At 44.3% G+C, this 22,687-nt stretch overlaps 1 protein-coding gene and 1 non-coding gene across 2 annotated transcripts; both read left to right on the forward strand.

Annotated features, from left to right (window-relative positions):
* The first annotated feature begins 6,305 nt into the window (after nucleotides 1-6,305).
* Nucleotides 6,306-6,377, forward strand: trnad-guc. Its single transcript has one exon. It is a non-coding gene; the product is annotated as a tRNA-Asp (tRNA).
* A 960-nt stretch (nucleotides 6,378-7,337) lies between these two features.
* LOC118286201 (F-box only protein 33) lies at nucleotides 7,338-21,834 on the forward strand. Its single transcript, XM_035610459.2, has 6 exons — nucleotides 7,338-7,966; nucleotides 9,939-10,049; nucleotides 10,778-10,938; nucleotides 11,062-11,270; nucleotides 11,388-11,685; nucleotides 13,033-21,834. Exons 1-6 carry the CDS (start codon nucleotides 7,527-7,529, stop codon nucleotides 13,296-13,298), a joined length of 1,485 nt encoding a protein of 494 aa, XP_035466352.1. The 5' UTR covers nucleotides 7,338-7,526; the 3' UTR covers nucleotides 13,299-21,834.
* The last annotated feature ends 853 nt before the right edge of the window (nucleotides 21,835-22,687 follow it).

Raw genomic sequence — 22,687 nt, forward strand, 5'->3', positions numbered from 1 at the left:
ATTTTATACATGCTCCTGAATATATCAGATTTCTCCCGTTCACATCTCATGCCCTTCGACGGTCTTGAAATCTGCTGCCGTCTTCGGTCACGTTTCATCTCTTTCTCACATTCCCTCATTGACTCTGTCAATCACATTACTTATCCGCCACATTTGAAGTGTGCTGTGATATCGCTTTACGTTTTTTCTCATAAATAACCACTTGCATATTCCTATTGCACTGGCTTCCTTCCTCTTTCAGAGCACAAGTGATGCTGGACACAGTGGCTTTTTCAAAAACGAGTTGACCTGGGCTCAGAGTGGACAACTGCGTTGCCAGAGTGAACTGGGGCAATCGGAAATTTGAAAGAAGCCACTGCCAAAAATGCCATTAGGCTTTGTGGTACCAGTCATTCAAATTGTAATGTAGTGATCTTACAATAAGCTGATATTCAAGCTGCCGTGTTTCTTCTATAAGAAGCCCCTGTCCAGGGAGAACGTTGTACTTCACCTGTGGAATTGTGGCCCACCTTTCCCACAATGCCTTGCTGCCTTAGTCGCCATTCCATCTTCCCAGGAATGGTTTGAGGCAATGTATTCAGGAGTGTTTTTTCTGCTGCTGCAACATGGGGGTATGTTTTCTCATGAAATAAATAAGTTTGAGATTTTAAACCTGTGTGTGCTATGTTGCATGGCAGCAGCTTAAAAAAGCTCATCTGGCTACGTACTGCCTCAGTGTACACAAGACATTCACTGATGACGTCTGGATTCTTTTCTTTTTTTCTGGTTCCAGGGCTGATGCTCATCAACAGAGCGGAGACTCCTTATATCGAATTCGGGCTTAACTTTCTTCTACACATTCAAAGAATGTCATCTGCGTCCAGTGTTTCCACTGTATTGTCCTAAAACCTTATTTCCTAACACACACGCACAAACACGCACACACACACACACACACACACACACACACACACACACACACACACACACACAGATATTTGTTACTAACTGCTATGAATGCAATTCTGCCACCAGATAACTCTCTTTGCACAGTTTTAACACCCTTCGCTGACATTACAAAGCTGCCATCTGCCACCTACTGCCACCTACAGGCGACAAATATCACTGTAGAATAGCACAAACCATTTTAAATGATAATGATAGAAAAATAATAATGGGGTGACATAATAAAACAAAATTGAAACAGGCTGCTGGTTTTAAAGCAAGGCAGGTACCTAGTGCTTTGATATCAATGCTAATATTATTATATACTATTATTAGGGACGGGACGATAGAACTTTTTTTGTGTCTGATCCGATAACAATCCTGCAACCTTGAGTATCTGCCGATACCGATCCGATACTAATCTGATAGAATCTTTCCCCCACTCGTAAAATAAAACGTTAGTAATGCTAGCCATGTAAAACCTCATTCTCAACTGTAAAACGAATAATCAAATCCCCTAGAGAAAGCAGCATGACCGAGTTATGGAATACTGCTGTTTTATTTCTCACAGAACTTTTGGCAGAATTTTTTATGGTCAGCACCATTCAAACAAGCAAATAACTAATTGAACTGTAAACTGTTCATTAAATAATCATAAATTAACATAAAAATATGACGTTGTTCAAGGCTTAGCAGATAGGCATTTATTGGGTATGCTTACTGTAATGTATTGGATTTTGCTTCTTATTTCATTCGATATCCGATCCAGTCATTTTGGCCAATATTGCCCCGATATGGATCGGAACATCCCTAGCTATTGTATGTAAGCTTAATGCCTTTGTTTTTGTTGTGTTGTGTCTGTTTGATTGTAAAGTGTCTTTGTGCGTTGGAAAAGCACTATATAAATGTGATGTGTTATTATCATTATTATTATTATTATTAATATCACCAGCAAAAACAATGACAACGCTGGCATGCTCACAAGATAGACAGTAGCAGTGATGACCGTATTGGCCATCTTGGCTTATCATTTTAGCACGCTCACATTTGCCAACTAGCACTTGACACAAAGTACAGCTGATGGGAATGTCATTAGGGTTTTTGTTTTTTTTGATGTTTGGTTTATAAACCAAAATAAAATGTTGACCTGATGACGGCGCTTGACTTACTGCAGTGATCCTATTGCCATTCATCCTGAGGGGGGACTTGAACGCATCTATTACAATATCATGGCAATCCGAAATCCGCTTGTTGCTAGGATACTTCAGTCTCATGGACCAAAGCGATGGACCGCGGCACTACCGATCCCGAAAGAAGACTTCCTGTGCATGTTTTGGCAGCACGAGGAGTCGTCAATCCGTCACGAAGAAACCCTCCATGCTCACCCTGATGTATTGCAAAGCCACTGGCAACGTCAAACACATGTCATTACGTTCCTTTGTCTTGGTTTCATAACTTATTGGAATAGTATGTGACGATTTCACTCTGTTCTTTGAGCGGGGAGGCTCTCATATTCCCTTCCTGTACAGTACACTTTGTTCTGACACGCCCACGCCCCAACCACTTACACGCCCATTTAACACATGACCCGGCTGCTGGGAAGTAAATCCCCACACGTATTGCAAATCGTATCACTGCGATAATGCAGTGCTACCACGAGTGATTGAAGCAATCTGTAAAACCGCTCCTCGTGGGTAATATAGTGAACGGTGATAGGCTCCATTTGCACTCGCTGTATCACTATCATCCTGTTTAAAGGGCACTGTGAAGCCATAGTCTCATTTTTAAAGCCAATTCTCCACTTGATGAAAAATGAAAGCACAAGACATCTTGTAGTATGTAATATTTCATACATGTAAGTGGAATATGTTTGCAATTATTGTCTGATCTGTTTTTAACTTAGCCTGGACGGCCGACTGTGGTCTCTCCTACAAAAAGAGCTAGATAACATGTGACTGCTTCCCTATGTAGGAACCTTTTGTGCCACAGTTGTAAGCTCAAAATCATTGGCAATTTGCTATTGTGTTGTTTTTGCATGTGTATTGCCTTTGTGACAATGGGGAAACACTACGAGAGCACATGATATGCATGGCTGGTGGCCCTGTCAGACTGTTCCTCCTCATCCGTCCCCTCTGTGTCTCTACGAACTAATACGTCGTTACAGAAAAAAATGACAAATGTCTTTAAAATAGATCTCAGGGCTAATTCATAAACACAGGACATCTTTGAAATAATGGGGACAATGCTGAACCCTCACGTGGAACAGCCGCTGCTCCAAACTAGAACCCCCGTTGGTGAGACCTGAGAAAATTCAGCAGAAGGGCATCAGAGTCTAGTACATATGATATACGCTCTCGCAAATATGCAGTTCTATCTCCAAACGAGATCGATACACGCCTCATAGGGCTTCATACGTGAGGGATATCATCCAGTATTTCTTTTGGCACTAATACCGTAATATCAATTTCCCATGCCGTGCACAAATCCTCTGGTATTGATGCAGGGTTGTTGTTGTTGTTTTTTCCAGCTGTACATGTTATTGACTCAGTAATACATTTTCAGTCCCTCCCACGAGAGGTGCCTCCCTGAGGATCAGCTGAGGGGGAGCTGCATGTACAACAGGATGTACAAAGGTGATCCTTTTTTTTTCCAATGTGCTTCCTTGTCTTACGTGTCATAAAGATCTATGAAAATGACTGATGTATTGTATAATGTTATATTGTACGAGACCAACACTGTATTTTGGATGGTTTTTCTTGCTTGGCTACAGCACCTGCCTGTCAAGGCTCTCTCTGCCTCGTCATCCTTCCTCCACTACTTCAGGTAAGGGCAGCCCCCATGAAGGAGATGCCAGTTTCCTTCTCTGTGGTCTTCGCAGGCTCTTTTAGCCCGACCCCGGTGTCCTTCTCCTCTATCCACCTGACCTTTCTGAGCCACAGCTCCTCAACCCACGTCGCCGACTTTCATACACTTGCAGTTTCGATTGTGGTAAAGGTCCCCGAGAATTAAGCTGTTGAGCTTTTTCGTCCTGCAAATGACCCTGCAATGAAAGGACTGCTACTTCATTTTTGAATATATAATTTTTAAAAATGAATAACATTTTCTTATTCTTACAAATGGAAGGTCAAATTTATAAGCAATAAAACTAACCGTTGCTCAAATGTATATGTTTAGGGTTTTTCCTGTTACAGCTCAAGTATGTCTGGTATGAATTTACTGTAACATGGCAAATATTAGCTAATATTAGCAATGGTTGCTGTCTAACTGACATTACTCTTGTGTTATGCCATGTTTTTAGCATTTACCATTATCCTGCAAGTGTCCCTAAAACCGTAGAAGATATTGCACATCTACGAAATGTATTTTTTTCTTGACCGCAATACCTGTAACAGTTACACATGAACAATCCGCCTTAATTCTTTTATGGTATTTATATTTTTGCACAGTCTTTCAGACTGACTTATTTAAAAATATATTGACAGAGCTTAACATATCTAAGCAGCTGTACCTATTTAATATCTGCGAGTTAAACATTAATTTAAGAATGTATTGGAGGTTGAAATGAATACATACTGTTTTGCTCAGCTCTCTTATCTTATCCATATTTAGGCCCATTTTTGATATGCTACAGATATGTCGCCTTCAGTTGTTGTTCCTAATATACACCTATCCATCTATATAGATTTACTTTTAGAGTATGGTCCTCGAAATGTGTTCATGTTTAGTTTTTTCTTGAATATTTCTAATCCATCTGTACAGCTTCTCTTTTGTTTCTCATTCCCTCACTGTGGCAGCAGCAGCAGCAGCCAGCCATGGAGCTCTACTGCCACCTAGTGCTTGTGTAGTGGACCCTTCTATGAAAATAAGCTCCACATACACATGGAGGAGAAAACTAATGTTTTTTATATAGTAATGAGTACACACAAATTCAAAACACTTTAAAAAAAAATAGTGCCAGTGATAGTGTAGTGTAGGGATATGCACATAGACAAATATCTGTGTGGTGAAAGCTCAGAAGCTAATGAGTATTCGGAGAGGGACACCTATACGCTTGCAAGTAATCAGAGCATCGAGATAGAGTTTGTGAGGATGTTTATTGCTAAGGAACAAAAGAGGTAGACTGGTAAACTCTACCGTTAATGGAATACACTAGTGAAATGTCTAAACAGGCTGGCATAACGAATGGTGTTCTCTGTGTTGTTGTCTCTGCAGTCTCTCAATTTTCACCACAGACCGTTTTTACAGACACAAAGCACTCACCTTTACACTGGCTTCCCGTTTGTCAAAGAATTGACTTCAAAATACTTTCGGTTAATAAAGCACTGAATGGTATATCGGGCCAAAATACATTTCTGATCTTCTGCTTTGCTTTGAACCATCCAGACCTCTCAGGTCATCTGGAACAGGTCAGAGGCTCCACATATCTGGAGCAAACTCCCAGGAAACTGCAGGACAGCTGCAACACTCAGTTCTTTTAAATTTAGACTCAAGACGTTTCTGTTTGCTGCTGCCTTTCAGAAAATTAACTAATGCAGTGCATTTCTTGTACTGCACTGTAGCTTTTATCAACTGTCTGATTCTACTTTAACATGTTTTTATTTTCACTTTTTTTTATTATTGTATTTCATGTGATTCTTCCCAATTCCTTTTAATGTTTTATGCAAAGCCCTTTGAATTGCCTTGTTGTTTAAATGTGCTATACAAATTAACTTGCCTTGCCTTGCCTTATGTTTTGCGACAGAATACTCTGTTGTGTGAAGTAGCGCGCAATCGATTAATCGGTTGATGGATTTAATCGGCCGATATGGGCCTGTCAGAGAAATATCTGTATCGGCATATATGTTCACCGATATGCGCCGATGTGAAACCTTTTTTTTTTTACTGTAATGCAGAAAAAAGATTCTCGGGGTAATTTATAAATGGTGTCATGGCGTAGTTTGTCCAGCAGAGTGCGCTCCAACTCCATCGGTTAATATACTCTCCGCGCTGTGTGGAGCCCAGGTGAGCGCTCGGTGTCTTCACGGTGAACTATTACTACTTGAAAATACATGCAGGGAAGTTAATGAGCAAGGATCCCATCATTTCCCCCTTTTCAATATAACTCGCATTCGTCTTTCTGCAGCTCACCAGACGACGGTGAGTGTTGATTCCACGCTATGTTGTCACCTAGTTGGTGAGATGCGGGGCTGGAAAGTAGCTGAGTGGAAGCCGATGTGTGAGCATTTTTCTGTTCCTATTGATACTGAACATGTGACATCAATTAAACGTGTAAATATTTATCAACATAACCAGATACCGACTTACATAATATGTAAGTATATAGTGTACATAATATTGTATATAATATAAAATGTTTTTTTTCTCATGTTGGAACATGGCCTTCCTCGTTAGTATAGTGGACAGTATCTCCGCCTGTCACGCGGAAGACCGGGGTTCGATTCCCCGACGGGGAGTCCCTTTTTTTCTGGTTTTCTTTTTTTGGTTGTAGGGGCTGTGGAGTAAAGACACAGAAAGAGCACCAAAACTTTTGTTTTATGGTGTTTGTTTTAAGGTCTTACTACCATTCTAATCTTATTCCATATTGTTATCAATCATTCTTTGGTCTCCTCCTTTTTTGTGTTCTGTGACAAAAAGTGATCGTCCGCCGGTAATATTCTGTGATTTATGGGTTGTATGGTCCATTTAAAGGTATTTGTACAGGTACAAAAACTGCATGGGTTATAATATAGGAGAGAGCAGGCTAACTATTGCAGTCATAAGAATAATTGCAATATGTCTGATATAACTACAATAATTATTAATTACATTGCTACCTAATTAAATACAAACCTAAAAAAACAAACAATAGGATCGTATATCCAGTGAGCAAACCATTCCTGATTGTAATTACGTGTGGTTACAAGAAAAGGCTAAAGTTTTACAAAGACATATCTTTGACATTACTACGGACATAAAGTTGTGTATGTGTGGCCGTTATGAGAGTTTGATCCAGATCAAATCAGTTTCTGGCGGACGATCACTCTTTTGGCACCACACCCACCCGCTCGTCCTCCGTGGTCTCCCTTCGGAGCGGTGTGTGAGCCGGAGGGGGGGTGTGTCTGGGTGGGAAACACCTCCAAAATAAAAAAAATCACGTGTTGGCTCGAGCTTCCGACGGGTGGAGAAACACCGCCCCCCCGCGGAGCACGGCAGTATGGCAAAAATAACAGCAACTCGGGACTAAACCATTCACTTGACACAGCAGAGATGAAATCGCCGACGATCTGAAAACCTGGTGAACAAATCTGAACATGACCGACAGATGAACCCTTCGTTTTAGCGAACACAAAAACAGACATGTGTCCCGTGACAGACGGTGTTCTTTTATTTCTGAGCATTGCGCACCCCCCCCCCCCCCCCCCCCCCCCGTCCATTGAAAGCGAGTGGTGCGGTCCGGTAGTATTGAAGGCAAAGCTGGAAAAACAGAAGTGGTTGTTTTCACCGAGGGGAAGCGCTGCTGATTCAGACCGCTGCTGGTCCCGTTTAAAAAAAGAAAAGAAATCGGTTGTAACATTTCTTTTATATCTGGTTGGTTCTCAGACAGCACCTCTACTTTGCTCGCCATGGCTCTTTGCGGGGGTGTCGGAGCCATGGCTTTGCCCAGCGAGCTTATCGTCCACATATTCTCCTTTCTGTCCGACCGAGACAAGCTCCGGGCCTCGGCCGTGTGCTCGCGGTGGAGGGAGTGTCTCTTCTACCCGGCGCTGTGGACCGAGCTCAAACTGCGGATAGGCGGCGGGAGTAACGGCGGCTCCGGCTCCGAGGAGACCCCGAGGCTCGAGTTCCTCATGCGGAAGTTCGGTTCTTTCGTGCGGGAGCTGCAGCTGGAGCTCGCGCCGGTCGAGGGCTACCTCAGCCCCCTGAGCAACGAGCCGTCGGCCGCCAGGATGGACCAGCCCCCCGGCGCCGACGGCGACCCGCAGCTCTCCGAGCGATGGAGGGACGCCATGGCCACCTTCCTGGACCAGGTGCTGTGCGTGTTCTCCAGCGTCCGCCACAACAGGTATCGTCGCACTCGCCCCGAGGCGCCGCTCCGTCGCGCGTGTCCAACTTCAGGAGTTCGCACCGTTTATTCCCCTTTCGCCGAAACGCCACGGTGTTTTTGTTGCGTCGCAGTGAGCTAACGGCTAGCCAGCTAGCTTAGTTGGCTATAAACAAACCCTGGCATTGGGGGTTACGTAATCGGGTCACGTCTTGTGCAGTGCAGCTAGCAGCGTTCACTGTTATCGGCATGGGGCTGCACGACCCGACCTTTAACAACAAGAAGGGCGTTGCACTGTCTCGTTTCACGTCCAGAGTCGTCAAACGAAGACGTATGCGCGATGTTCGCGTCCGTGTCGAATGCCCATCTGCGTTTCTGTGGTTGCCAGGTCTGTTCTCCACGCAACACTGGTCCCTCCATACCAGCGGATACAATGCACAGCTGGTGGCGGCTACAGGAGGCTTTGTTGGCCTTGACTTGCTGATATCAGCACTGACATACACACACACACACACACACACCCACACACACACACACACACACACACACACACACACCTACCTATCTAGTGTATATGTGTGTGTATATATCGTTGCATACTGTAGCATGTAATTGCAGATGAGGTGCAAAGATTAATTTCTCTGATAATTTCTGCTGTGGAAGTTGCTATGCTGTACAACTTTTCTGTCTGTGTCAAGATGTTCTGATTTCACAGCAGAAAAAACCTTTGCGACGCCTTCGCCCACGTTCTCTCTCATCCTCGCCAGTGCTTTCGCAGTACTGAAAGAGCAGCGGCCTTCCGAAAGTGGTGCGGTTCTCGTCTGAATCCTTCCCCCTTTGAGCAGTGTCCGTTCGACGGCGCTCCCCTCGCCCGTGTTCCCGTTCCACGGTGTGCACACACCTTCTGAAAGGTTTTTGTAAGTGTGCGTGGACAACCCTGTTCCCCCCGGAAATCAAGCGAACCTTTTTACTTCTCTTAAGGAAGTTACCACCAGCTCAGGGTCAGGAAGCTTGACGCGCTTGTTTTGGTTGGTGCGTGAGTTTTGTGTCATTTCCTGTCAAACGCAAAACAAACAGCACCTTGATTCCCAAAGATGCAGCTCTTCGCTGGTTCTGGTTCGCGCTCCAACTGTTGAGGGGAGATAACTCACTGTTCTTAAGCGGACGGGGTTTCGCTCCCCGAGCAGCCGCACTCGTGCCTTTGCCGTTGGTTTCACTGCAGGGTCATTTTGAGAAGCTTGGCTCTCAGCGGAGATACAGGAAGTGGGCTGCATCAAACACAGTGTACACAGTAGACTTATGTCATCTGTTGCTGCATGGCGCACGTGTGGTTGGTAATGCGTTACCACAGATTACACTGACGATCTTCTATACATCCTTGCCACAACAGAAGACTTCCTTCAGAAGAAGGTTTCTAACTTTGGCCTAGACTGGTAGTACTGGGTACGTGGGTTTGAAAGACTCTACACAGCAGTGCAGCAAAGTGCAGGGCTGCCACAATTCTTTGCAGACACCTCAGAACCAGGGTTAGATCAGATAGGAAAAAAATGCCCACAGTTTGCCTTTGGAGTTGCTTGGATTGGAAGTGGTTTACACACAGCCTCGAGATGAGCTGCGTCCTCCATGTGCAGTGTTTGATGAAGCTGCCTAACATCTTAGACAGATGTTGACAGAACAAAGATGGAATAATGAAACATTTTCTTCAGCTAGTTGCTGCGTTGTCTAGAGGACGTAGGATACAGGCTAAAATGTAATAGGCTGGACAGATTTTTTTATTTGTTTAAAAGATTCAGATGTTTTTCAAATGACTCCACACCACAATGATGTTTTTCCATCAACAAGATGTCTGCAACAGTTGGGGAGGTATTGTTGTTGTTGTTGCTCATGTGGCAAGGCCTCGCAGACGGTGTTGTCAATCTTACATTGCATGTTTTTTTGTTTCATTTTACGTTTTTCAATCCTCGTCTCTCTCTCTCTCTATCTCATTATCCAGAAACCTGCGGAAGCTGAGTCTGTATGGAGACACCTGTATTCTCCAGCAGGAGGGACTATTAGACAGCTCCAACCTGCACCATATCCACCAGGGGGACAAAAAGATCAACGAGTAAGCACATTTAATTAATTTACCAAATGGGTAGATGCTTGTAAGACAGTTTGATATCATCCGTCACCCAGCATCGCCAGCATCTTTTTACAGCAGGGTGACAGCCATGTACTGTATAGACATGTTTGTAAACACCCTTTTATGACACGTTTCAACACCCATAGATAATTGGCTGTCCACAGGTGATTACTGCTGTTAAATGGCCTTTATTTTAAGTCCCTCCATACTTCTCATTCATAGCAGCCAGGGTGTGGTTAGTTTTGTTTTTTCGCAACTCAGTGGTATTGAGGTTGGTGGCCTCACATGAAAACACAATGACAATGCATTCCCCTTATGTTCTGCATTTTAGTACAGGGCCGGTGGATTTTGAGCAAACTAAATTATGTTTTATCCTTAAATCAGTTAAATAATCCCATATCAAATGTGCTATCCTGTATGTAGATTACATGTTGAATTGAATTCTATTTGGCCATAGTGTTCTGTTTGATTTCATCTGTCTTATATTCTCATATAAAAGCATACAAATTTAATTGACTCGGTGTTACATATCTTTCTCACAATCCGGTTTATTTTCAAGATGAAATTTACCTTCATTTGATTTGGAATGAACAGGTCTCAGAGTGCGTTAAATGAACCTTGTTGGAAGCTGTAGTCATGCTGGTTAAGTGAGTTTAAGCTTATTTTCCACCCGCCTCTGTTCATTAACCATTCCCCTCTGCGCTCTGCAGAATCCAGCAGTTGTTCATGGAGTTGCTGTCCAACAGCAGGCAGCTGAGGTGGTTGTCCTGTAGCTTCATGCTGGGTCTGGTGACTCCCTGCTCCTTAGCCTGCCTGTCAAATCCTTCAGCCGAGACCCTGAAGCACCTCAGTTTACTGGACCACCAGCTAGGTATGTATTCGTCTGGTATATCAAAAGCTTGTTAAATACTATATGACTGGAGAATCCATTTTAAACTTCAAACATTTCTCCCCTTTTTTTTTTTTGCATGTCACGTCCTTGAACTGTCCTCAGGCCCCCTCATCTCACCTTCAGAGTTAGATCGTCTCTCTAACCTTAACTCTTTGGCCCTGGATTTCTCTGACTTGACATCTGAGCTGTGTGGTCTGCTGGCATCTCCACGCCGAACTCCACTGCATCGTCTGTCCCTGCTGCTCAATGGCGCCGCCCTGGAATTCAAACCATTAGAAGGGACGGCTACAGAGGACGATTGGAAGGCGCTGGTAATTCAACAACTAGCCGTGCTGCAGGGGTTCTGTTTGATGACAAGTTGTGAATGATTGTTGAATAGATCCGATAGTCCTTGAATTCATCACTCAAGTTAACCTGATCCTCTCCAGGTTCGCGTGAGTACCAACCTGCGAGTGTACATCATGGCCCTGGAGGTCGACAGCTCGGAGCTCCTCAGGGTCCTAAAACCGAGCCTTCCCCTGGAGCGCCTGCACCTCGACAGTTACAGCACGCTGGTGACTGATGCCACATTGGAGCTCATCTCTCAGCAGTACAACAAAACGCTGACTCACTTCCTGCTCCTGAGGGATGACCCCGACTTTCCTGACCTCAGTGTCAGTCGCAACGAGGACCCCTTGGTCCTTTTATCATGGAGATGTACTCAGCTGGCTGTACTGGTGATACATGGTGAGTTGATCTTGTTGTTTGTGGCATATAGAATAAGGGGACGTAAGGCCACTTTCTCTTAACATATCATCTACAGTAATGTTTTCCGGCCACTTTGGGCAGAAGAAAGAGCAGTGAACACAAAACTAATATTTGATTGTGAAGTTGTCATGTCTAGTAAACTGTTTCACACTCACACCCAGCTCATACGGAGCATCATTAGACCTGCGCAATATTAATTCTAATTTTAATTTTAGCTCTTTTTCTGTCACCACCCTCTCCTGAGGCAAATATCTGACTGAGTTGCTCTTAATCTTCCGCTATGATCGCCAGCTAGTCACTAGCTCTGTGGTTCTGGCCAGGTGGTGTACGGTGGATTATCAGAGTTTTTTTCCCACTGAAACGACTGCCTGCTATGTTTGGAGATGAGATTAGAACAGTGGGAGCGAACCGAACAATAAAGTTTCAGTTGACCAAAAACCAAAACGGAGAGCTGAAAAAAGGGTGTATGGAGGTAGAGGTGGCTCAGGAGAGAACCTCCAGCTGCGTCAGGGGAGCGATGAGCTGACTCCAGTTGTCTAATTAGTCTCGCTGAGAAGACTGACAACAAGCGCGTGTGACAAAAGCTGGGCAATCACACATAATTTAAGTTACACCGGCCTTACGCCTAACGACTTTCAAGCAATTTCACTGTCGTAGACAAATTGCCATTGACGTGAACATTGTCTACAACCAATAAGTGAGCTCTGTCCAGAACCGAACAGGAAGCAGAAAGGCGGCACCAGCATTAGAGGCTTCACCGGAGTCTTCATGCGATGTTGCAGCATGTATTCCCGTAGTCTTGTTTTTAGATGTGAGGGGGTGTCAGACTGAAGTATTTTTGAGTTTTCATTAATTCAAATTTTAAATTTTAAATTACTGATGAGCACCTGTTGTATGGTGTGTGTTGGGTTACCCAGGATGGCACGGATTTTTTTTTTCCGCACACAGAACCGACAGCTAGCGGACCGTGAAGAAAGATTTGCAGATTTTTTCAAAATGTGTATTAGTTTAAAATCTCTAACTGCCCTTTTAAGAGATTGTCTTAGTTACAATTTTGCCTGTTTTCAAATACTGCTCACCAGCTGGTCACCAGTTAATTTTTCCCTTTTGTAAGTGCCTTGCTGCAGCAACGACCTCTTGACCTACAGGCATTGTGTTTGTCTGGAATTAGTTCCAGTACCGTCCAGGATGATGCATATATAAAATTTACTGATAAATAGTGGTTTAAAGCCAATGGTATGTTGACTCTAAAGCTGTTTAGCATACTGTTAGTCCTTAATATTGGCAAGATTAGGTCAACCTCCCCCACCACATCTTTCTCTGCAGGTTACACCGTGTGGTCCCACAACTTGGTGGCCATCTCCCGGCTGCGAGGCTCCAGTCTTCGCATCCTGACCGTCTCCGAGGAGAGCATCGACTTTGACCCAGACCAGTCAGTGTGCATGGAAGGCGACCCGGTCCACAACCTGGTCAAGGAGGTCTCGCTGGGCCTAGGTCGTGTCTGGCACCCATGCCTGGATTCTAGCCTGGTTTTGTCCGAACCCACCCAGCACTTCCACCGCGAGTTGCACGCCTTCAGCATGGGCATGTAGGCGATGATGGCAAATCCAATACATCACAGCCTAAACTTTTGTCAAGACCAGGCCAGACCCCCCCCCCCCCCCCCCCCCCAAGGTCCAGGTCATCTCAGACCTGTGAACCAGGCCAAAAGCAGACCCAAGTGGGAAACCATAACTGAATCTATTAAGTACATTTTTGTGAATTGGTGTGAGCTGATTGTGTTTATTATCCAGCACATTCCATGGTTAGCCACTGACGTGGTATTTATTTATTGAACAGATTGTCCAATTAAAAATACCTAAATAAACTGGGTATTATAATGAAAACATAATATTCATTTAGTTTAAAAGAACAACAATCTGTGATCTCTGACCGCTGACAAGACTTGAATCATTTTTAATGTGTCTGCTAAAATTGGTCATCCTGCATCTTCAAATGCCCTCTTGTCTGGTCTGGTCTTGTCCACAAATATTCAGAGCTCTCCTTCACCTTAATAACCTCCAGAGCCTCTCCATAATGTAACTTTGGTTTGTTTTTGTTGGGTTTTTTTTTTCTTTCTTTTTTCTTTAATGTTTTCCATCTTTCCCTGCGCTGTGTATAATCCTGTTTTTCCTCTGTGGTGGTTCCCTTGCCTGTAGTGGCTTTGTGTGTATTTCAATCCAGATATAGTATTATCCTGCTCACAGATGGATCAGGACAGGCAGGTGGCCTGAGTGATGGCACGATAAGATTTGAGGGGAGAGTGTGTATTCTGACACAAGCTACTAGCTTTAGTTGTGAAAATATTTTTCTTTTCTTTTCTTTTAAACCCTTTGCTCTGTGTTGGTCTGTCTGCTCCACTCCAGAAACAGTTGGGAGTATGTAAATGATCAATCACTTCCTGGGTAATGCCACCTTCACTACTTCTTCTGTTGCTTTGAAAGAGCACCTTGTGCACTTGTCCACTACTACGAGAGCCGTGCCTGCAGGGTGGGAATCATCACCGCAAAATGGCTGCATGTGTCTAATCAGTTTTAATGCCTTCAGCAACAGCCATGTCAGTGCCATGACTCAGATCATCCTTAAGTGAGTGGCATTTCTCAGCCAACTGGTTTTATTGAGGGTTTTGAGCACCTTACTGCTGGTGTTATGGGGAACGTTGTTACATGCCCGCCGCCAACAACATACTTCCCACCCTGCTCACTTGTCGACTTTTTGGGAAACCCCACAAGTCGACTGAAAAGGGAGCCTCGTCTGCTGACTATAAAGAATTCAGCCCGTTTCAATACAACACACCGCCACTGTGTTCTGTTTTTAACCTTTATTGAGCTGGTAGTAAATCACTGCATCTTTTGGTTTCCATATTCAGCTTAAATATAGCTGCCTTTGCTTTCCTCAAAAGGTCAAAACCTTCCAACTAGTGTCACTGGTTCCACCAGAGCCCCTTTGTACTACATGTCTAGTCATCAAGTCAAAGAAAACAACAGGACCCGATGTGTGGACATACGAAGGGCTCTGAGACTTCAAAAAAAATTTTCAAGCAGTTCTGCATCAGTCTATAGAGGAAACAGGTTTTACACTCCATAATGCAGTATATATCTGAGTTTTGAGATTTATCTGTGACTTAGTTCAGAGGCCATGTTAAAACAACAAATGTATTATGTGTGCACTGCTACCTAAGGTGGCAAATGCCAGCAGTTCTGTAGGTTGGAACCAGTGGTGAAGTTCCTTATTTGGAGGACAACCTTTCATGATTAAGAACAGGGAAAAGAAACGGATGCACTGAATGTAACTAACTCTCATTCTGTCGGCCAGTTGTGTTGTCTTAGTTTTTTATCAGAGGTGTATGATTATACTTGCAGCAGAAATGCATTTCTTGCCACAACAGTCGGGTTGTAGAATAAGTGAGTTTGGACATTATAGATTCCACTGACAGCCAAGACTGCATTTTTTTTCTTTTTTTCTTTGCGTAAAACTGCACCTATAGCACAACATAGTTTGGGGTGGTTTGTGAAGAAAAGTTGTCGCCATCAGTCTCAGGTAGGCTTTTAACATCACTATGACCACGACCTGTGGTGATGATGATGTCGCACGGGGTGTGTGAAACAATCAGTTCATGTTCGAAATTGTCATATTTTTTTCCTCTCGAGTCACAGTTGCCTTGGAAACAGCCCCTTGTTTTCCGGATACAGTTGTTGTTATTGATGATGTTGTTTATCTTGCCATCCGGTGAACCCTCACTCCGCCTTGGTGGTCTGAGGGTCAGCAGACCTAATCATACATTTGTTTTCGAAGATTAAGGTTGATAAAGAGTAAAGAATGGCAACACCGAACTGCTCATTGCACGTTTTATATCTCCAGTTGATTATGGAGGGGGCCCAGAGAGTGGGCCATGGTGCGGGAGGAAATCCATCCTGTCGATAGAGGCCCCGCTGGGCCTAATTGATATCTGAACTGAATGTTGTCAATTTTCTGGGGTGAAATGATTCCCGTCTGGCTGTGCAACTGGTTTGTTCTTTGGGCATTTATTAACAAGGATGAAAGCATGGCTTTGACTAAATCACAGTCTATATTATCGTCCAGATCTGACTGTTTAAAATCGCTGAGTGGATTCCTTTGCTCTTATAATGTAACCGATGTTATTCAGGCTCTGTGGAAGTGCTAGCATGCCGTGTTCGTGGCTCAAGCCAGGCAGTGTTTACAAAATATCAAATATGGAGTATCACTAGTAGATAACTGGGCCCACTGTGGTTCCATCTGATGCGCCATTGTTGTGCCAGCTGTGGTACACTGGTGTGTTAGGAATGCATTTCCTGTACCGAGCTGGGATTTTAACAGGAAAGTCAAAGTACGGGTTGTACCATAGGGCACCTACCTTTCATGAGTAAATGTCGTCAGTAAGCCGCTGTTAGAAAAGTTACCCACTCAAATGACCAAAGCTCAGTTCAGTCTGAGGTCGGGGCGGTGGCATTGCAGTCTGTGAAGGTCCATATCAAGGTCAATAGTTTACAAGGTTGGCTTGCTTTTTTTTGTCATGGACTGTTATGGAACCAGAGTTACGCAACATGCCAACACTTTGCCTGGTTGAAATGAAACGGTCCTTGTGATTGGGCTTGTGGTTACCAAATGCCCGGTCGTCTGTTTAATGGGCCCCGATGGTTCAGCCATGATAATCTCGCTGGTCCTTGGTTCCATATCTCAGGATAATGCGCTCTGTTACCAAGAGTTTTCTTTTAAAGGCTGTCTGTGGCTGTGCATGTAGAGCTGTACACTCAGAGGGGAGAGCAACACCAACATAAGACACTCGGACCAAAATATGTTGGGTTTTTTTATCTCATCTTCCTCCTCTATTGTTTTCCTCTCGTCCCCCATTTTTAGAAGTTTTTTTTTCTTTATAGCTTTATGTTGTGTACAGTCATTGGCTGATCAGGAGGGAAATTACAGCAATTTTATCGTAGAATGTAATGTCAAACTCTCAGCGAAGTAACTAGACTTTTACGAACAGCTTATTTGACAGACTCCATCCCCACTCACCGTGTGTTTCACACAGGAAGTCAGATTTCACTTGTCGAACTGTACAGTTGACTGTGGTTTTACCGGAAAAGTTCAATTTTACTATGTTTTCAATTAAGAATGTATTAATTCAAATGCCCATCTCATTGCACTTTTCACCCCCAGACTAACTTCCAATATGGAAACATTCTTTATCAAGAGTTGATGGTTTGACTATTTGTGAATATTTTAGGAACCTTTAGGTCACATAATTGCAGAGAGGAAAAAGAAAGATGGTGTAGATAACACACTTGGGAGTGAAAAAGCATTGCAGAACAATGTTTTTATATATATATATATATATATATATATATATATATATATATATATATATATATATATACATATTGCTTCTATGAATTATTTTTTTCACCAAACACCAATATTTTAATGACGATGGCGCGGATTAGTACGCTGTGCATGGAGAGAGGAGGTGAGACAAAGATCTGACAGTAAGGCAAATGACTTGACACTCACACGGGGTTTGACACTTTACGAGACAACCATTGTTGCAGTTCAGTATTGCATTTTGATAAAAATATTGTCAGTGGACAAAACGACTTTTCGCTGATCCCCTTGTGTCACCGCCAGTCGCTAAATATTGAGCCACCTTGTGCCTGAAAGCCTCTGGAGTCTCTCACTGCTTCTCAAACCTCCCCAAGTAACTGCTGTGGTGATGTTTATTAGTCGTTGCTGTGATTGTTAGTGCACTCTTTAGGGAGGCAGCGTTTTGAGCTTCAGTAGCTGGGGGCTTCGGCACATGTTTTAATTTCTCTTGGAGCGTGCCTGGATTATTGCTATTATTTTTTGTGTGCACGTTTTCACGTGAGAAGTTTATCGAGTAGAAAATGTGTGAATAAGATGTTGCGAATGTTCGTGTTAACAGGATATGAGCGGTGCAGCCGTTGTGTTTTCGGCGTGCTCATCCGGGTGGGCGTGCGTGTGTATTTAACGGGGAAGGGTGGGGCTTGCTCATGTTCGGCAGCGTAGTCTTATCACTTCTACTGCAGCAGGAAACAGGAACAGAAATCGTTCGTTCTCAGGGTACAACCGGTTTTCAAAGAGAGGAGGACGGAGGAGGGTAACAATAGCTCAGGCCGCTAAATCACTCGGATGAGTACTGGGAGTCACTGGATCTGCTCTCCTCCCTCGATGTGTTTAAAGCTGCCAAAGACCACAGTGGAACAAAGTTAACGCAGACACAAGTCTATCTGAAGTGCCCACACACACACACACACTGCTGGGAGGCTGGTCCAGTATTCTTTTCTACTCTCTTCTTCCTCTGCTCCTCGCGGTTCCACTCCACTCTAGGTTTCTTCCATTCAATACGGCCACACTGTTTTTGTGCATCCAAACTCTGGCCTTGTTGTACTATGGAGCCAACTGTGCTGGACCAGAGGAAATATGCACTAAAGGCTTTGCTGATGTCGGTGTTTGTGTCGGCGGCTGGGTCCAGGGTTAGCCACATTGTCGCACAACTTGAATGGCACTGGGGATCTGTAGTGCATGCTGCTGTGGCACCGTAGGGCCCTTCTTGTCCAGTGCAGTACCGTGCTGCGGTACGACAGAGGCCCGTCCTCCCTCTTTCTCTTTTCTCCGCCACCCGTTTAACTGTGAGGACTGAGTGAATGTAAAACGAGAGGCGCGGAGGGCGAGGAGTTTGGATCCATCTCGGAACACGTCAGGGACTCAACACTCCCTCGGGTTTTCTTCCGGAAGCAACTTTCTGACTGAGTGTAGCTTCCCAGCAAGGACACCGGGCCACTGTGCCTGATGTTTCTGTGTTGTACGACCTTGCGATGCTGCGGCCAAGGTCAGATTTTAACGGGAAGCATTTCAGTTCCGGAGCTTTCCGAGCTGTAAAGATTCGCTGCTATAGATCTGCTAGTAAGAGGACATTCCACATAGGGGCATGCTCAGGGCCATCTGGCCAGTAAACAGTCTACTACTGAACATGGCTAGAATCTACAAGAAAAATTAAACCTTCTCTCTCTTCTCTTCCTTTTTTTATCTTTTGAAATGTCTGTTTTCGAAGGGATCAGAGATGCAGCCCGTACTGACAGTCGCACCAGATTACCAGCCGGTCTGAGCAGGGTGTGGAGGTGTGATGCCATTTCGAAGCGGTCGATTAAGGTGTGTCACTGTTTTCAAAGGTGAACTGCGTTTCCTAATGTGCGTTTCTGCGACGCCAAGCTCGGCTTTCACTCGATGCTTCGGCATCCCGGGGCCATTTGAGGGCCTTTTGTGTCCGGTACACAAAAGGTCACAAGTGAAAGCGCGCCACACTGACTGTGCTACGGACGAGGACGAGCTGCTCTTTCCGTGAAATCAGTTGGTTTCACTCATTGAATCAATCTTCCAGTCAAAAGAGCGCGTCCGTCTGCACGCATAGCACACATAAATACACGCATGTTCACGATGGATACAGAGGGGGCACCTGGAGTCTGGGCTGGACTTATTTATACACCATGTGCAGACAGAGGTTTGTGTAGAACTATATTATACTGTGCGTACACAAAGACTGACACACTGCGAGCAGAGCCTTGTTTTTCCGTGAGTTCTTCCGTGAAAACAAAAGGTGAAAAGGCTCTAGAGGGGTGCCGGGGCGTCAGTTATTCAGGAGACCATTACCAGCAGTTACTGTACATCCACGTGGTTGCTGCCAGTTCAAAAGGCCCCTGTGAGTTGTTGTTTTTTAAAAATCATTATTATTTTGTTTTGGGGTTTTTTGTGCTCTTAATATGCATTTGTAGAGAATTCCTGGAAAAGACAGCAGGGCCCCCGTGGCCTGGTGGGCAGTTGAATCCACGGAGCTGCCCTCTAATGTCGTACATCTGAGACGGTTTGGTCTTGGCGGCTTATTAAAACTGCCCTGATCACAGGACTCTGGGTTCGTCTGTCCTATCAGGCCCATATACAAAGAGCCGGGTTTCGACACTTCTGTGCTAATACTCAATAGCCAATACTAATCCCTCTGACACGGACAAAAGTGTGTGTGTGTGTGTGTGTGTGTGTGTGTGTGTGTGTGTGTGCGCGTGTGCGCGCGCGCACCATGTTATTTTAGTACCAAAGCAACAGACTGTGTCAGATCCGCATCAGTCTAAACACAGGCTCAGAGCCACAAATAGAAACAGTTTCATTTCCACTTGAAATCAATGCTCAGACTCGATACCCACTAGAGAGTTTGTGATCTCGACTCTCAGGGTGTTCTTGCGGTGTTTTGGAAAGTGAAGATTGAAAAGAGCTGATGAGAAGTGGTAGTGAGATGGTCGTGGGCCAAACAAAGCTTCCCCAAAAGAGACTCAGGGAAGGGTCAAATGTTTATGAAAGGATTACCATTAAGAGACAGGGTTCCCCCATCACAATGTGAGATTTCCGACTCTTCCTGCCTCTTTTATTTTTTTATCAAGATGCTAAGACCACCGACTACTACCAGTACGTGCGAGAATTTGAAACGAGCTCACGCGAGGGCTGGACTGTGAAGAATCCGATGAGCATCCCCATATGTGTTTCTGTTACTTGGAGAAAAAACACTGGACGCGCATCGTACTGGTAAAAGGTTCAGTCCTCAGTGAAAGGGCGGTTCGCGCAGAGCGAGGCCAATCGGCAGCCGGCCACAGCGAGAACTTCAGAGGAGGTTTGGATTGTCCGGTTTTCAGGTTTAGCCATTGCTTTCCCGAGCTCGGCTACTGTGGCTCTGTTGTTTCTGGCCGGCGAACAAAGTCTTTCTTGTCGAGTCCGGAGAGCCAAACGTCCTAATTAGCCAGGCAGGCCGGCCCGCTGCCCAGTCCAGCCTCACAACTATGCAAGAGGAATGCATATAATCCACACTCTTCTCCTGATTTAGTTTTTCCTGTTTTTATATTTAGTTTTGTTCTCTTCTTTTTCTCACTTGTCAAACGAAGATGTTAAAAAACAAATAAGAACTGGCAATGACAATACTTGGCCTTATGATGATTTGTGAAATCGTATCATTTCGTTCTGAAGATCTCTTTGACTCTGGTCAGCCAGCCCGGCGACAGCAGCGGTGACGGCGGGCTCACTCTTGGTCTCCGTGAGACCGGCTAGACGGCCCCAGTTTTATCGTGGTACGAATGTTGTGCATTTGTTTAAAATCAGGACAGTTTGCAATAACAGGAGTCTTACTCGTGGCCACAAAGGGGCACAAGCAGTGCTGACAGCGCCCGGCTGCGTCTTTAGAAAACCATAGAGGAAGAAATATAAACTATATAAATAGATATATAAACTCACATAGTGCATATTTGTATAGGTATCAACAATGCATTACCGTGGTATACTCTTATGCAACACATGTCCGGGTTCAATTTATGAACATGAAGTATATTAAGAAATCACGCAAGACTTTGTAAATCGGAAGCTATGTTGTTTGTTCGTTTGTGTGTGCGTGTGTTTTGCGAAAATGGTTTTACCATCCTTAATGTTGAATATTCAGAGCGCTATGTTCATGTGTGAGTGATTGTGTTTGTTAAAGTGAGCACATAGCAGTGGGTTTTACCTTCCTCCTGTAAGCGCGGAGCTGGACGTAACCCAAGATGCAGCTGGACCAGATTTCACGCACAACGGAGCAAAACGTCAAATACATTTTATTCTCGTTCTAAAGCATTCAAGTCTGATCCGTACTCTGCTTTTAAATCTAGTATCTGACACGCCTCTCTTCAAACTGAATTAGGTTTGGAGTCCCACTTGATTTGCATGACTTAGCGAAGAGGTCCCCGAAACAAATATTTTTAATTGTGAACCTGAATTTAAGATTGAATTCGCGTAAGACTCCGATCTGAAATCTTCCCAGCTGTCTATTGGATTCGTCCGCAGGAGAGGATTTTATCATTGAGAACAGTGTTGGTCCATGGTTCTGTCGTGGAGAACGGGAAGGACATGTTACAAACCTCTACGTGAAAACCCCCTAAGTGACGGGTGGCGTACTCTCGCGGGGTCCACCTGCCGAAACGGTGATTTGAATCAATGTTGAATGAATGCTTCTCTTTTAGTCAGTGAATAAAAGCATTAAAAACGTAATTGGCTCCCGTTGCATCTTTGTTTGTTTCGTGCTGCAAGTTGTGGGTGCAAGACGTCAAAACGGCTCAAATTAATAATTGATGGATGAACCTGTCGACTTTCTCCAGGATTGTGAACCTTAATCAAACAAACATCCAAGAAAAGAGGAGAGAAAACCCAAATATCAATAATTCCAGGATTGCTTTACCCTTTGAGAAAAACTACAGCAACAATACTAGGTTTTATTTATATGATTGTATGATCATATATATGATCCATTTTAAAATTAACTCAAAGATCACTGGGTGTGTCGGATGAAACGGCCTGGCAACCGCTGCCAAAGCGACCTGTTAGGAGAGGTCAGACTGTGCCTGACTCCGAAACCAACTGAATTGTTACTCAAGCCAAGATCAATGTATTTGTCCAGATGCTCTCTCCGACCAAGAGCAGGAAGGATTCAAACCAACCAGGGCCTTTCTGTGTGGAGTTTGCGTGTTCTCCCGCGACCCTCCCGCGAAAGTGCTAGACGATGGATGGTGCTTGGTCTGTGATGAGAAGGTGCATGGATGAGAAGAGGATACAGGCAGAAGGAGACAGATGGCAACAAATGAGGAAGAGTGATGGTTAACCTCCCTGTGCACACTCATTATTAAAGACATTGTCAACACAAATATGAGATGTCAAAAGGGCATCCCACCGACTCACCACTGCATCCGGCCACATTCAGTTTTAGTCACAAACAAGTCCTCAGTGCTTAAAATGGAGGATTTGCTCAAAATGTTATGCTCATACTCCATCTTTAAAAAACATGGAGACAGAAAAATGCAGTCACAACTATTTTGCCCACAACCTCCATGATCTTTGTCACAATGTA

The sequence above is a fragment of the Scophthalmus maximus genome, chromosome 15 (assembly GCF_022379125.1).
Source record: "Scophthalmus maximus strain ysfricsl-2021 chromosome 15, ASM2237912v1, whole genome shotgun sequence".
NCBI classification, from domain to species: Eukaryota; Metazoa; Chordata; class Actinopteri; order Pleuronectiformes; family Scophthalmidae; genus Scophthalmus; species Scophthalmus maximus.